Below are 16,069 nucleotides of genomic sequence, written 5' to 3'. Positions count from 1 at the left end.
GATGCAACAGTATAACGTGGACCTGGACAGGGGTTGTGGTTTCAATCTGTGCCCATATTAGAGACGTCCGGGAGGGTGGTGATGTTTCGTCACGTGCATACCGGAGACGCGGAGGCACGAGAGCCGCTTCTCACAGGTGTGACCTACCTGGAGCCCAACGAGAAGGACCCGGATGAAGGTAAGAGTTTGTTGATACTGTGAGTTTAACTCGGTCTCGACTCAGTAGTTCTCACCTTATTTAGAGGTAATGAGGTATTGTTCTTTTATTTGTTCTTTTATAAGTTTATCCACGCAGAAGAAAAAAACACGTGATTTGTAGTGCATGACACAAATTATCCCTCAGAAAACATAAGTACATTTACACAACAAGTATAACTGTTACTTCAGTATTTTGAGGAACTTGTACTTAACTGTGAGCATTTCCATTTAATACTACTTCCTACTATTACATTAGAATCCACTACTTGACAACTTTACTGACTATACTATATATACTATATAAATAGTTAGCCTACATTTACTCAAGTACTGTTCTTGAGAACAGATTGTTTGAGGAACTTGTACTTTACACAAGTATTTCCATTTAATGCTACTTTCTACTGTTGCACTATATTTCACTGCACTACATTTATTTAACAGCTAGTTACTCTTCATGATTCAGATTCTAATCAAACAAAACATATAAAAGATTATAAAATAAAATGCATACAGATAGTTATGGGTATTTTTTCACCATGTTCTCATTTTTACAGAGCACACCATCAATTATTGGGCAAATAATCTGCAGAGTAATTGATAATACAATAACTGTTAATTGCAGCCTGCCTTAGATTCCTCTGCCAGTGAAATATTGGCATTTCTGCTTGAAACTAAAATTATGAATCAATTATCAAAATAGTAGCTGTTAGTTGCTGATTAACATTCTGTCAATTAACTAATCAATTAATCTACTGCGCGACATGAGCCCTTGAAACAAACCAGCACTCAAATACTTCCTCGCTCAGTTTTGTTTTTGTAGTTTTCAGTAATATGGTGGAAAAACAAATTATTCAAAAAAAAAAAAAAAACTTCATCTGTCTTGACAATTTCTTCTACATGACCTCACGTAGAGGTGTTGAGTGCTTTCATTAGACAATAAGACCAACCTCTAAATGTGTGGTGTGACAAAATAACTTCTTAAATATCCCTTTTCATCTGGTGCTTCTGTTTCCTTTGACCTGTTTGTGTGTGTTTGTGTTTGTTGCTGCTTTTTAGGAGAAATAACTTTCGTCAGGAGCACGTCAAACATCACATGTGATGCTGGAGGGAGCGCAGAAAGAAGATTAACGTATGAGGAAGCAGTCGAGGAAGCAGGTCTGATGGTTTTGTTGTTACCTGTGGCTGTCATTTTTGTGTTGTTATTGCTCTTTGTTTTTTTTTGTGTGTGTGTGTGGGGGGGGGGGACAGGGACATGGAGAATCAGTTTTGAGGATTTAGATATGTCGGTTTAAAGAGGATTACATCTTTCTAACCTAAAGTGTCTGTTGTCCGTCATGAGCAGGGCAGCTACACTACACCACTGTTGAATGTGTATCACAAACAAGCCTGTAAAGAGGTCAGGTGATTTTTTTTAATGGATAACTTCTCTCTTTGTTCTGCTTTTGTCTCTCAGGGTTTGGAGCGTTCCACTGGCTGCTGTTGGTGGTGTGCGGTTGGGCCAATGCCAGCGATGCCGTGGAGATCCTCTGCGTGTCTTTTCTGCTGCCAACGGCGCGCTGCGACCTGCTGCTGAGCTCTTCAGACATGGGCCTGCTCACCGCCAGCATATTCCTCGGTGATTCACAATCATTTAATTGAACGGAGCTGAGGTCGATCGACAGAGAAATTGATCGGCAATCGTTATGATAATCGATTATCGTTCCAGTTTTTTCTCTTCAGCAAAAATGCTAATTATTCTCTGGTTTCGGCTTCTCAGATGAGAGGCTTTGCTGCTTTTCTTTGTCATAAATGACAGTGAATTTAATATTTTGGGGTTTGAGACTGTTGGTCCGACAAAACAAGCACATTAAAGACATCACCATAGGCTCTCAGAAACTGTGAATGGCACTTTTTCACTGTTATACATTTTTTATCATTTTATAGACTAAACATTGAATCAAAACAAAAAAGAGCCTAAACTGTTAAATCTAGTTGTAAAATCAACACTAAAGGAAAATAAGACTAGAGTTGAACAATGCTTAGAGCTGAATACTGATGTTTGCATGTCATTGTCTTACTTCCTGTTTCCTAGGAATGATGGTGGGGGGCTACACGTGGGGATACCTGGCGGACCAGCGGGGGCGGCGCAGGGTCCTGGTCGTGTCCCTGACAGTTAACGGGGTGTTTGGAGGTCTGGCCAGCGTGGCTCCGTGGTTCTGGCTCTTCCTGCTGCTGCGGTTCATCAGTGGCATCGGGTAACAAGATTTGAATACGATTTACATTTTTTTTTATTTCTGGAGTTACTTAGCTGACGGCCTAACAGTGAATGCAGTATGTTTTTATTCTTACAGAACCTACATGTTCCTTCATGAAGGACATTTAGGGAAAACAACAGTCTCAATTTAGTTGTGCCCTCATGTGACCAACCATTGTTTGACGTCCAAAATGAGTTAACGGTAGCGAATAAGTACACAACAACAACTTCTTTTGTTTACCTCTGCAGGGTCGGCGGGTCGATCCCTGTTATCTTCTCGTACTTCTCAGAATTCATGCCCCGACTGAGGAGAGGTACAATGATCAGCGCTCTGGCCACCTTCTGGATGGCAGGAAACATCCTGGCTGCAGGTGGGAGAATATATCAATAAAACAATGTCAGTGTTGTGGGATCAAAAACACAATTTCACCAAAGTTGTAAGCACAAGTGCTGACAAACGTTAGTCACATGCTAAAACGTGATGTGTATTATTCTGCACATTAGCTTGCTGGTGTAATCAATCAGCCTTTTAATGACAGACGTTTTGACTTGTCTTACAGTAGCAGGTTTTTTTATTTTATTTGCAAAATTTAGATAAATACACAAATATAACAGAGAAATAATATCTCAGTGCAGTAAGAGGCAGAAAACCTACTGGGCTCATTTGAAGCGCCACCTACATGTTAACATTTCACAATATTATGGATAACACAAAAGATATTATATGATTATATTTTCGATTTGATCTTTCTACAAAACTGAAACATTCTAGTGGAGTTTTCTGTCCGCATTATATCACTGAACTGGCGAGTTATGTTCATGTAAGTACGAACACCACATCATTTTAACCAAAATATCAGAGCAGTTATTTTGTTAGCGTTCAACAACAACATACAAGCTTAAATGTTATAGATTCCATATCTGAAAAGCAAATAAAATGGCTCAAAAATAAGATGTTTTGATGTATCATATATATATTCCTTTGTCATTTTGCCTTTATTTCATAGCGGCTGTGGAGATGCAGACAGGAAATACAGAGACAGAGGGTTGTGAAGGGCTACAAAGCTCCAGAACCGGGCACATTGCAGTCGTATAGTCCAAGTCTTAACCACTAGAAACTACAAACGCGTCTACAAATTGTAATTCAGTCTCGGCTCGTAGTCGTAGCCAAAAATGAATCATTTGGTGGCTGAAATCCTAAAGCTGGATCAATACCACGTTTAGTCAAATTGTTCTCACCTTAAAAACCTTCATGGTATTTATACATCCTTCAAACACAAAGATTTTGACATTTAAACTTTAAGGTGAAAGCAGGAACCTCCCTGGCAGGCGCTTTCAAAATAAGACAACGTAGTTCAATGTGTTTATCAATGAGTGACTGTCTTTTTGTCTGCAGGTCTGGCCTGGTTGGTGATCCCAAGAACCTGGGCACATTTCTCACTGGGGACGCTGGACTTCCAGAGCTGGAGACTGTTCGTGGTGCTCTGCTCTGTTCCCAGCCTCACCTCAGCCCTCCTCTTCCGGCTGCTCATGCCCGAGAGCCCCAAGTTCCTCATGGAGGTATTTAAAGGCCCGGACTAGTTCTGGTGTTTGCAGCCTGGCGTTTTATTTTGTTTATTTTTCTTCTGTGCTGTCTTTGAGATTTGTGTCCCGTCTTTGCCAGGCGGGCCGGGAGAAAGAGGCGATCCACGTCTTCCAAGTGATGTTTAAGCTGAACATGAGGGGAAAAGGAAAGGTTTTACCGGTATGAACCGAGTGATGTTCTCATACTCATCATTGTTTAGTGGACAAATATAACATGTGATGTACATATTTGTAGCATAGGATAGAGATTTAAATTACGAATAATAAAAAGAAAACAAACAAATAGTGCAAAAGAGGAAATCAAAAGGGAAGTGATATTTGTAATGAAAGTACATCGTTTGTGTTTTTTTTATAGTTCTCTAAAAACATTTCCTTCATTCAACTCTTAAGTATCTATTCTTGCCTTGAACTCTTTTGAAGGAATTTGGTTTATGCACCAGCTCCAAGCAAAGAGGGGAACAGGAGGAGAGCAGAACCCGGGGCTCACGGACAGAGAGACTGGCCTGTACGGTGAAGAAGGTAACGTCACAAACTCGACATCCACAGAGATGATTCTAGAGGTTGTTTGAGTCTGAGGACCGCTGCAGAACTGTGTAAAAGCACATTTCTGAAATTCTGCTGTATATATTGAAGGGTGATGCCTGTCTTCTACATCTTCGTAGACCCACAGGGACCATCGCTGTTCAATATGTCTTTGTAGGACCTGAAGCAGCATGGTTGTATGTACTTCTATGCAAGTTTACTGTGTGGTTATTGGATTTGACACATTTATTTAAGAATATTCAACATTTCAGCACAAACTTGCACAAACAAGACAACAGTAAGACTGGACTTTACGAGCCCCTGTGGGCATTCTGCCCTGTTGGTAATAATTCTTATTCCTTTTATTTATAATTAGTATATTTCCTTGATTATTGTATAAAATGTCATGTCATTGTCATTTTATATAATGTCTTTGGTTTCACTTGCAGGTCTTGATGCCGATTAAACAGATGTTTAATGGGCCGCTCAAAACCAGGAGCATCGCTCTGCTCATCGTCTTCTACTGCATCTCCTTCGGGTGAGAAACCGTCTGCACCTCTACATGTAGACTGACGAGCATCTGCAGTGAAACTGGAACTCTCCTTTATATCTGTGTTGTCAGAATTGTCTACAAATTCAGTGTCTTTCAACACTGCTGATGTGATATCTACAGCAGGCAGCTCTGCAGCTCTAAATGACAGCGAGAGATAACCGTTGTGAATAGTTTATCTTCAACAACCAGAAATCGTGATACTTAACTGCAAAAACAATTCATTTTTAACAACTTATGTGACTTTTTATCATGTTCCTGTAGTCTCAGGGTAGCGCTTGTATAGTTTCACATTAAAAACTGTCTGTACTGTACCATTTGTTGTAAACGAAAAGCTAAAATCTCTTTTTTTTAACGTGCTTGTCTATAGTTACTACGGACTATGGATGTGGTTTCCGGAGCTGTTTGAAAGAATGGAGAACGGCGGCGGCTCGCCCTGCTCCAACGTGTCGCTCCCGTCTTCACTCAACAACCAAAGCTGCTACCCGGTCAAGACGGCAGGTGTGTATCTGGGATGACAAAAGAATTTATGCAGATTTCACTGGAGGAAGCAAACACAGAACAGGATGTGAAGCACAAGTTTATAGCTCAGCCACAGAAGAAAATATGGAGTTTGAGAATGAGGTTAAATCCTCTTTAGTGCAATTACAATACATCTCATGAAAGTACTTACAAATAGAGTTAGAAGAGGTATTGATATTATTTAGAGGCTTTTCTTTTTTATTCCCTTATAATAGTTTGAATGGATGTTTTTGTATTTTACCTTCCTGTACCTTCCTCACCTGACAGTGTATATGGAGGGCTTCATCATTGCTGCATCAAACCTACCGGGTAACATCTTCACCATTGTCATGATAGACAGACTGGGAGGAAAGGCTCTACTGTGTGAGTCTTTTAGTATTTTTGATCACTATTTTATCAACATGTATGCACTTCTACCACAAGATCATGCTGCTGAGAAATGTCCATCCACATAACCAGCCATCTTTTAATCCTCGAGTGTCCCTAAATCTCTCCACCTTCCTTGTTGTGTCTCCAGCCTGCAGCCTGCTGCTGTCCAGTCTGAGCATCTTCCTCATCTACGTGGTCCAGACCAAAATCCAGAGTCTGGTCCTGTCCTGCATCTTCAGCGGCGTGTCCGTGATCACCTGGAACGCACTGGACGTGCTGGGCACGGAGCTCTACCCCACCCAGCTACGGTAACGTTTCTTAAAGCTTAAGTAAAGCAAAGTGCATAACACTGGCTTAAGCATGGTGGTTTAGGTTGCTCTGTCCTGGTGTCTCTCTTCTTCCCTTCAGGTCCTCTGCTCTCGGTTTCTTCACCGGCGTGGGCCGAGTGGCGGCCATCATGGGTAACGTGGCCTTTGGCCGGTTGATGGACACAAACTGTGCCGTGCCGGTCCTGCTGGTGTCGTTTCTGCTGCTGACCGGAGGCCTGGTGGCTCTTGTGCTTCCACAAACCAGGCAGACTGAGCTCACTTGATCTCTTTCGGATCTACATGATATTTTAATATGAAAACATCCTCTAAATGTCCTGATGGAAGCAGACCGGAGGATCACTGTGTTTGTTCTCTGATCGTTTACTTCCCGTTTCTGCTCTCAAGGGGATGTTTGAACCCTGTGCCTTCTGTCATCTCTCTGTGCCTTATTTTTTTTAATTAAAAGAAAGCCAACGATAAAAGAAAAGACAGTCGGGACAGTCTCCACCTTCTAAAAATTATTATTCAGGAAAGTGAGTAAGGAGAAAAAGAGATGCAGCTGTACTAATGCGTATATTTTGTGAGCTCTTGAGGATTTAAATCCTTTTTAGAAGTGAGTATGAAGAACATCTTCAGAAAGTTTCTAAACTCCACAAAAATCGTATCTTCTAAATCAAAGTACTAGTGTTGAGGGTCTGGAGAATCATCAGTGATTGGATTAGAGGCTCATTTATTAAAATGTGTGTGTCAAATTTAACTTAAAAGGATCAGGAAGGATGTTTTCTGGCTTCTAGGTGTAGTCGCCGATTATCTGCTTAGTCGAGAGTTTTGCAATTAGTCAAAGAAATTAAAAACACTGCACATTCCACGTCTGTTTTACTTTGTGATTTACTATTTAAACGGTCTTCCGTGATCATTTTTCCAGCTCACAGACTGCACAGCAGTTGTAATATATCAACAAATCGCCGTTTTCAAAAAACGACCAAGTGTCCTTTTTCACAAACTCTATATCGCGTGTACTTCTATGCATACCGTGGCTTTGAGAGGAGACTCTGCACAAACTGGATCGCACCAGTTCAGCGATCCTGTGGAAAACCAAAGATCACAATCATTGTAAAATAAAGGACCAGAACAGGTACAGAGCTGCTCATCAGAGTGGCCACATTGTTGATGGGCTCCCATCAGGGAATCTGTAAAGCCGGGTTTGTGATTCAATCTTTTTTTTTTTTAATAAATACTACTTTTGTTCATTTCAGCTGTGTGTGTTTACAGCTCAGGTTGTACTGAACACTGGTGGGGTAGGAAGTATTCAGTTACTTCACAAAAAAATACCAATACAATAGTAAAGAAATACTTCCCTACGAGTTAAAGTTCAGCATTCATTATAGACGTTTCTTACCTTGGTAGAACAAGTAAACCTTCTAGTACAGTACTTTCTAACTGTTGAACACACCAGAAAACGAGGACGTCCCCTGAAATGTTCAGACATTTTTAGGACGGATTATGGAGAATGATTTGAGTAAATAACATACGACACATGAGAATGTATCTTTTTTTTTTTTATTTGTATAATAAATAAACTTGTAATACTTCAGGACCACATTTCACAACCACACACAGTTTGAATAAAACACTTTGGATATTTGAAAGCCGATGCAGGTAAAAAAAAAAGATCGCAAGACATGAATTAAATAATTTTATCCAACCGTTTCTGTGAAAGCAGTCTCTTTTTCAGTGGATCTTTACATTAGAAGTATAATTTATTACTCTTTACATTCTTCATCCTGACTGTGACGCAGTAACTACAAGTATCAGGTCTGAGTGGTTTAATGGTAAACAATGCAACAGGTACAAAAGAAAAAAGGCCGAAATAAAAACGTCCACTGCTGCTGACGCTCAGTTTTCTATGACAAGGGCTGAAGTTAGACTAACGTACTCCTTTGGTAAAACACATTCTCCAACAGTAAAACAATAAATAAATACACAGATATTGTGTTAAAAGATAAGAAACATGCAGCCGCTGGACACATGAGGGTCCACAACAAACAAAAAAGAAGCCACATGACCTCTGACCTGAAAACGAAACAGAAGGCATGAAAACGGTCTCGCCTGACAAATGACATCAAAGTAAGACTCAACTTGAAAGTGTCTCACGTTATCATGAGCACCATTATACGGTCTTACAATTCATCCTCATAAACTAAACAGTCACCTTCACACACAGTCAGGTGGAAATCAGATTTTAGTGAAAGTCTGACTTTGAGTTAGCTGAAGCTCGAGAATTTGGATTTGTTTCAGTAACTACATTAAAATGACATTTGCATCAGAAATTTGTTCTCGGGCAAATTTATGAATTTATAATTAAATGTAAAATGTAAGACTTTTAAATATTTGTATCTCGTAGCAGTCGACCAATACAAGAGGTTTCCTACTTATTGTCCAGTGTTTATTATTATTATTATAATGTGCTTCATGATGATTTCAAGTCAAGTGTCATTTTGAGTCATTTTAAAAACAGCAAATTAAATGTCCAGTGTCATCACGCCCGCACACACACACACACACACACACACTCACACCACACCTTACTTATAGTAGTACTGTATTACATGTTGCAATACATACAATAACATTTATACATCTTCAGTTTCTATAAATGCCCCACTTATTGTAATGAACATGTGCACTATGACAGCGAGGCAGATGCTTGAAATCGCAGAATTTGAGATGAAGATCCGTCTTTATTCCCAGGAGCAGTTTTCAACTAACAAAGTTATTTATTGTGCCGAAATGGAATGACTCAGTTACAGGTCGTTGTTGTCTCAGTGGAGCCTTCATGCTACATTCAAGTAATGACTTCAAATAACTGGACGAGAATAGATTATGCTGATAGTCTGTTTTATTGTGGTGACGTGTTTAGGTGGAATTTATTCCTACAGTATATAAAACATTACTTATATTATTTAAATCTTAAATTAGTCTGATTACTAATAACTTAAGCTAAAACTGGTGGGACAGATGTGGGCATGCACTATTTAAAGAATTATAATTACTTACTTGGGGCACCTTATTTCTAAATAAAATAAACTTTATGGGTGAAACAAGATTACATTTTCTTTTTTTTAATTAAGACTTCCTTTTGTTTTGGCAAAAAGAAATCCTAAAAACACAGTTAACTAACTTTGTGTTTCAGGGATGTCAAGCTGCATCTCATGGCCTTCCTCAGCAGATGGAGTTGTTATCACATGACCTAAGTATGTAAGTGAGATCACATTATTACAGGGGGTCATACTTTGGAGTTTATCATTGGAAGTGAAAGGCCTCCTTCATCGTCCTCGAGGATTGGGATCGTCTTACTGATTCCCAGAGTCAAAACCAAACAGCATTCATTCACTTTTATGCACAAAACTCCCAGAAAACTTGAGGTCTGATCCAACTCTACAAACTTCTTTTACTTCAAGGCTTAAAACATAAAACTGTCTTTTATTAAATTAAATTTGAGACTATTGATCTTATCTTGAATTGCAGCTTTTATTCTCCTATTAAATCTGTTTTATTTATTGTATCTTATTCCCACAAGTCCTCCAACCTAAAGGATTATTGTTCCCTCCCTCTAATACGAGCCACAGGAGCGTTTCCTAAATTATAGCCCAACAATAGAGATCAACAAGTCCTCATAAGGGTCGCAATTTTGAACACGTGGTTAATGTTGTGAACTGTCTCAATTTGGTTTAGGCAGCAAAACGAGTTGGTTATGTTGAGGAAAAGATTGTAGTTTGGGATAAAATACGCATGTTTGTTAAGTGACTTAATTAAGTTACATATATAAGTTAATATACTATACGTGACGTACCAGAAAGATTTTATGTGAACAAAACCCAAATCTTTTACTAAACCTCACCAAGTAGGTTTGGCGCCTAAACCCAAAGAGATTTCTGGCAGAAAGCCCTTAAGGCAAACTTTATAGTCACCTTCCTCCTTTGCTCCTGTCATACTTACTACAGCCACTAGAGGGCACTTAACAATAAACGTAAATATGGGTTGTAATAAGCTGCTGTCTCTTATTTTTATCTTCCATTTTTTCTATTCTACTCGACTTATTTTGGGGGTATTTTTTATATCTTGTCCTCATACCTTTTTATGCCTTTTGTTAATCACTTTGAATTGCAAATAAACTCGCCTTTCCTTCATTCAGTCACTGCATCCGCTGAGAGGAAGACCACAAGATGTGGTTGAAAGCTTAGAAAACATTGAGTAAGCCGACCTTGTGTTTTGCTCACCTCTTGTCCTGATATTCAGCGAGCAAATTGAGATGAGTCGATGCGAGGTCATTCATTTTAAGTGGATTTAAGGTTTAGAAGATGCACAAATCTCCTTTTGTATGTTGACTCAGAAACTTTAAAAGGGCGAGAGGGGATTTCATATCAGGTCATGTGTGATTGTCGTAAACAGCTGTGGCATTCAGTGAGTATAGGGGTCATTTCTAAAAGTATAGGGCTCTTTAACAAAACAACAAACTGGAGTTCTGGAAACTTCCTCGCTGACGCTGCTGCTAACAGGAGAACGGAGGAGATGCTACACGTGTGATGGACGATATGCGAGAGGTGAGTTAAGGTGAGGGGGCAGAGGGGGAGAGCTCACGCGTCACTGCGTCAGAGCCAGGAGGATGTCCTTCACCAGCATCGTGCCGATCACCATTTTCTCACAGTTGACCGTCAGCTGGGCGTCTCCTTCCTCTTTGGTCGCCACGGTGGCCAACACCAGGCTGCTGCTGGTCACCGTCCGGCCCGCGAACCTGTGGACAGGATGACCAGGAGGAGGGACAGGAGGACTGAAGTCAAAGCAGCAAAGATCGGAAGTAAAGACGAAGCCACAGAATAAAGGAGGGACACACGTGAGCGTCAATCAGCAGGTTTGTCAACAATTATGCACAAAAAGGAACTTTTAAACATCTCCGCATGACGCTGTGAAGAAATATGCTTTCCTTAATACCCCAGTGGAGGAAAGTAACTAACTACATTTACTCAAGTACTGTACTTGAGTGCAATTTTGAGGTACTTGTACTCGGCTTGAGTATTTCCATTTTCTGGTCATTTATACTTCATTGTAGTTCAGCAATCCTTTCATCAAAACTGCATTCTCAAATATGCTTCAAGGATTACGGTGGTAGTTTTAAACACTTGGTTAACATTGTGAATTGAAACAAAACAAAGATGCAATAAAAGTACTTGGTTAGGTTTAGTATAACATCATAGTTTTGATTAAAATATGTACATGCGTTACATTATTGAAGTTACAGACTTTATCTAAAATAAATGAACGTTGACTTTTGGTTTCACACGGGACACAAACAGCGCTCTCCTGGGTGAAAGTCCTGTGTTTGTTTGAACCATCCTGTCATCTCTTCCGTGGAAATCTAATCCGGGAAAAGATACGATTCCTCGAAACACAATTAACGAAGCAGTTTTGTTGTATGGGAATGTAATCTTTAGGAGACCAATTCAGAGGGAAATATTGTTATTCCACTACATTTATTTCAAATTACCATGCCGATTGAGATTAATAATATACAAAATATAATCAATCAACAAATTATGATGCAATACTTGAATAAGACATTATTGATCCCTGAAGGTAAACTCACAAGCTACCCAGCAATATATAAACTTTAAAATAATTAAAATTAGCTCCACATGTACCAGCTGCAACATTAAAGTGATGCTCACATATTAATGCATCAATAACTATTATCCAATAATATAATATACATTATTCTGAAATGGGTCATTTTGCATAACTACTACTATTACTTTTAGTGCTGTAAGTATACTTTGATGCTAATACATTTGTACTTTTACTTAAGTAAAATGTAAACGCAGGAGTTCTACATAACAGAGTATTTCTACTCTGTGGTATTGCTACTTTAAGTGAAGTAAAAGTACTTCCACCTCTGGTCTTTATCACTAGGCGTAACTAAAAAAAAATATTTTTGGATGTGGGTGAACCAACCCTTTAAAGCTGAAATCTGCTCCAACCACTGACAGTGTAGAGAGGTGCACACATTAATAATTCATGGATTAAAAACACATTACACATACAAGATTGTACTTGAAATGTGTGATCTCAGCTTCTCTCACAGACAGCGTACAGCCCTCTTTCTAGATCATCATTTACACTTGAGATCAGCACCGTCACAGGAGAAACGCTGGAGGACGTTTCCTGATGACCTTCATTCTAATCGTCTCACCTGCACTCTCTATCTGACCCACAGGGGACTCTGCTGAGGTTGGCGGCGGTGGTCACCCTCTGGACGATGGCGTGTTCGTTCCGACACTCTGCGTCCAGGGTTAGCTTCTCCGTGATCTCGTTCATACCCATCAGCTGACCTGTGGAGGAATGAGCGGAGCACTGGTCAAACTGGGAAAGCTCTAAAGTTGTAGCTGCCGCCTATTTAACATCTACCAGTCGCATAAAGTGCAAAGCAGTTATTAATAACAAGGTGCTGCTCGCACTGTATCAGTGTGGGGACTCAGTACAGTGCTGCTTTACATATGAAGTCAAATTAGATCTATTATTTAATGATATTTGCGAGCTACAGACATATACAGTATATGGATACTGTATATAGGGCGCACAGCGGTGATTTGATGCAAGACTCAATACATCAATGAGTACAAAATGCGACTGGAACTTAGACTGGAATGGTCTGGTGCTTCCCACTGAAGGATTCTTAGTGAATTCAAAGCAATACAAGTGGTTCAATGTAGTTTGAAAGTAAGACATTTTGTACCAAAGCATTTACATTAACATTGTTTGCATTGATTTTGGAGATTTGCAGGTCAAAAGACGTTGAAATCATTGTTTGAAAACTTGATTATATACAGTACATTTTGTTTCAACAGTGTTTGAATGGTACGTCGGTGAGAAGCAAGTCCTAACTAGCGCTGAAACAATAACTCAACAACATAATTAACTGACTTACCATTTCAGTTACTTAGAAACAAAAATGCCAAACATTTGCTGGTTCCAGCTTTTTAAATAAAGGAATTTGATCGGTTTTTTAATTGCTTGATATCATTGTAATATTTTAATATATTATTATTATTATTGTAAAGATCACCAGTGCTTCCTAATTTAGGGTTTAGGACCCATCACAAGATAAGTAAGCAGGGAAGGAGAGCAGAAATACACAATATCACTACACAAAATAATCATTATTTTTCTGCCTTTTTTTCTGACTTAAATCTAGGTTTACTGCTAATGAATTACTGTATATTGTATTTATACATATCCAGGCCCTTGGCAAAGTATTCAGATAAAACACTTCCTTGAGTCCCGAGTCACAAAGGCTGGAAAACACTCAAAAACTAAACAAACAATTAATTCAGCAGATAAAATATTAGTTTGTTGCACGTTGAAATCTAGTAATTAAAACCACGACGTCTAAAAAAGTTAACTTCTTCAACCAAATATAACTTGCTTTTAGACGTCTTTCAACCTGCAAATCACAAAAACAATCCGTGCTTACGAGGTTTGAATGTACAACAAACATTGTGACATTGCAACACTTCAGATTCCCAACATGGTCAGAGGTCATCAGCAGCTTCAAAGCTCAGGAAACAGAACTATGAACGAGCCTGATGTCATTTTTCTTTTTTGTTCACACGGTGCTTGAAGAGTGCCTCGGGATCAGTGGATGAGCATTTCCAGTCATTCCCGGTGTAGCAGAGTGTGAGCGGCCTTTAATACGATGCAGGTTAGTACAGGTGAGTCTGTCTGCAGCTGCTGGAGATGCAATTAAGTGTTGATTACCAAGGCAGGAGGGGGGGGGGAGTCAGCCGGAGGCATTAGAGGAGGGAGGGGGAGGAGGAGGAGGAGGAGGAGTGGGGTGGTCTGTGTGAGGTTGGCTAAAAGGCAGGTGGGCACACAGATGGCTGGGAAAAACAAATCTATCAACTTACCTAGTAATAGCTTCTCTATGGGGGACAGTACCGAGAGGGAGGAACCGTGGATATGACACATGTTTAAAGAGTCACTACGGGTTTGCTCAAGCTCAAAACTCGCTCAGTGTTAGTCAGGATGGGAAATGGACACCACACAACAGAAACATGCTGATAACCGTCGTCTGTAGCTGCTTCCCAAACACTTAAGACTTGGCTGCATTTCAAAAACCTGGCTGGGGTATTTCAAGTGGTCAGTAAACACTTAGGATCTGTCCCAATACCCACACTGGCAGCGTTTAGCACAGTGATAGACGAGTGTGTCCCATGTCAGAAATATACCAACACACAGTACACTTTAAAAAAAAAATACCGATTCAAAGAAGTATTCAGAGCTAAATGTATCCGGTCTACTGCGAAACATCAGTTAAGCTGTTGGGGAGAGAAAATGATGCTGATTTTATTTTCTCCTTCATACTTCTTTTCCATAATCGACCATGTTACTGTCTTTTATCAATGTTCCAATAGTTTGTATTCAGTTATTGAATTTGTAAATCAGACTGTCTTTGATTGACAAAGGCACAGCAGGTTTTTCTTCTCTTTCTCGAGCGTCTATTTGAACCTGACAAATGTTTTTACTGACACAAAATATGACACTCCAACGCCTGTTTAGCAAGGACGGCATATGAATCCCTTCAATATGATCTCAGAATAATAATCAGTGTGATAAGTGATGGAAAGGAAATAATGAACATATTTGGAATAGCTGCAAAACCCTCAAATAAAGGACTAGACTTCAAATGGCAAAATAAACTGCAGAGTAATTCACCTTTACAAAAAGACCAAATCAATATATCATCAAATGTAAAGTACTGGTCTCAGTGGACTGCATATATGTGACTATAAGATACTGCCCTTAATTTATAATTCACATGTCAACGCAAAAAATGAAAATAAAGTTGTTCAAATAAACATAAAATGAAAATCCCTTGTCTATCCTCCTCCACACAGTACAGACATACCAACTCCCCCATAAAGTCACAGTGTTTTTTATAATCTATATTCATTAATAGAGTACTATAATTTCCTTTTTATCGCTCACCTTGCTCCTTTTTAAACTCATTTTCTGTCAGGAAGACGGGCCTCATCAGCTCCCCGACCGGCGGCTGAATCGATACGAAGAATTTCCTGGTGTGAGTGCTGAAAATGGAGAGAAACGTGAAAAAAAAACAGCAGTTTAAGGAATTGTTATCATATTTCTAAAAAAGGATAGAGGGTTGTCTGAACTTATGTGATCTCAACATCACTGTTAACTTGTTTTTGTCTCCTCAGTGCTGTACACAAACCCCAGCAGCATAAGCTGGCTGTCTGTTTTCACACAGTACTATGAGAGGACTGCAGGGTGCTGAAACGCAGGAAGTCGACACATTAAAACACAGAATCCATCTCACCACAGCTGGAAGTTTGCTGCTTGCGTTGAGTCACAGAAATCGATGCCCATCACAGCTGTGGCCGTCTCACCTGCTGGCAGCAGCTCTGTCAACGAGCAGGAACAAAAAGACAGCAGTGTTGACACCACGCACGAATAAAACAACACAAACCGTCAGTCGGCAACTTTGATCTGAGATTAAACTTGTGTCCGCCACTGCAGCACGGATACTAAAAAGTGTGAATGCTGGTGAGACAGCTTATAACATGAAAACATGTTTATTTGTCTTTAACAAGAGAATTCTTTCAATGCTTTTATTCTTGTATAGTAACTACAAAGACACAATGAGAAGTTGCCGTCCCCGTTGGGCCCCACCCGCCCGTCACTCACCGATCTCTGGAAACTCTTTGACCC

General features: G+C 39.6%; 2 protein-coding genes across 2 annotated transcripts in view; one reads left to right on the top strand and one right to left on the bottom strand.

Moving 5' to 3' along the window:
* Positions 1 to 81: 81 nt before the first annotated feature.
* sv2 (synaptic vesicle glycoprotein 2) lies at positions 82 to 7,152 on the top strand (the record flags this gene model as incomplete). Its single annotated transcript, XM_079163207.1, has 13 exons — positions 82 to 178; positions 1,255 to 1,353; positions 1,652 to 1,813; positions 2,270 to 2,432; positions 2,681 to 2,802; positions 3,828 to 3,991; positions 4,095 to 4,175; positions 4,436 to 4,534; positions 4,987 to 5,075; positions 5,458 to 5,588; positions 5,877 to 5,972; positions 6,127 to 6,286; positions 6,387 to 7,152. The coding sequence occupies 13 exons, from the start codon at positions 82 to 84 to the stop codon at positions 6,568 to 6,570; spliced, it is 1,647 nt and encodes a 548-aa protein (XP_079019333.1). The 3' UTR covers positions 6,571 to 7,152.
* A 144-nt stretch (positions 7,153 to 7,296) lies between these two features.
* Positions 7,297 to 16,069, bottom strand: part of ap3b2 (adaptor related protein complex 3 subunit beta 2) — a gene marked incomplete at its 5' end in the record, with an annotated part of 33,263 nt that continues 24,490 nt past the window's right edge. The window contains 5 exons of the mRNA XM_079163475.1: positions 7,297 to 11,081; positions 12,534 to 12,672; positions 15,329 to 15,426; positions 15,678 to 15,762; positions 16,046 to 16,058. Of these exons, the coding sequence (XP_079019601.1) occupies positions 10,931 to 11,081; positions 12,534 to 12,672; positions 15,329 to 15,426; positions 15,678 to 15,762; positions 16,046 to 16,058 (486 nt within the window). The 3' untranslated portion in view covers positions 7,297 to 10,930. The remainder of the gene's footprint in view (positions 11,082 to 12,533; positions 12,673 to 15,328; positions 15,427 to 15,677; positions 15,763 to 16,045; positions 16,059 to 16,069) is intronic.

The sequence above is a fragment of the Pholis gunnellus genome, assembly GCF_910591455.1.
Source record: "Pholis gunnellus genome assembly, chromosome: 7".
NCBI lineage: Eukaryota > Metazoa > Chordata > Actinopteri > Perciformes > Pholidae > Pholis > Pholis gunnellus.
This window is presented reverse-complemented; position numbering and strand designations above follow the sequence as displayed.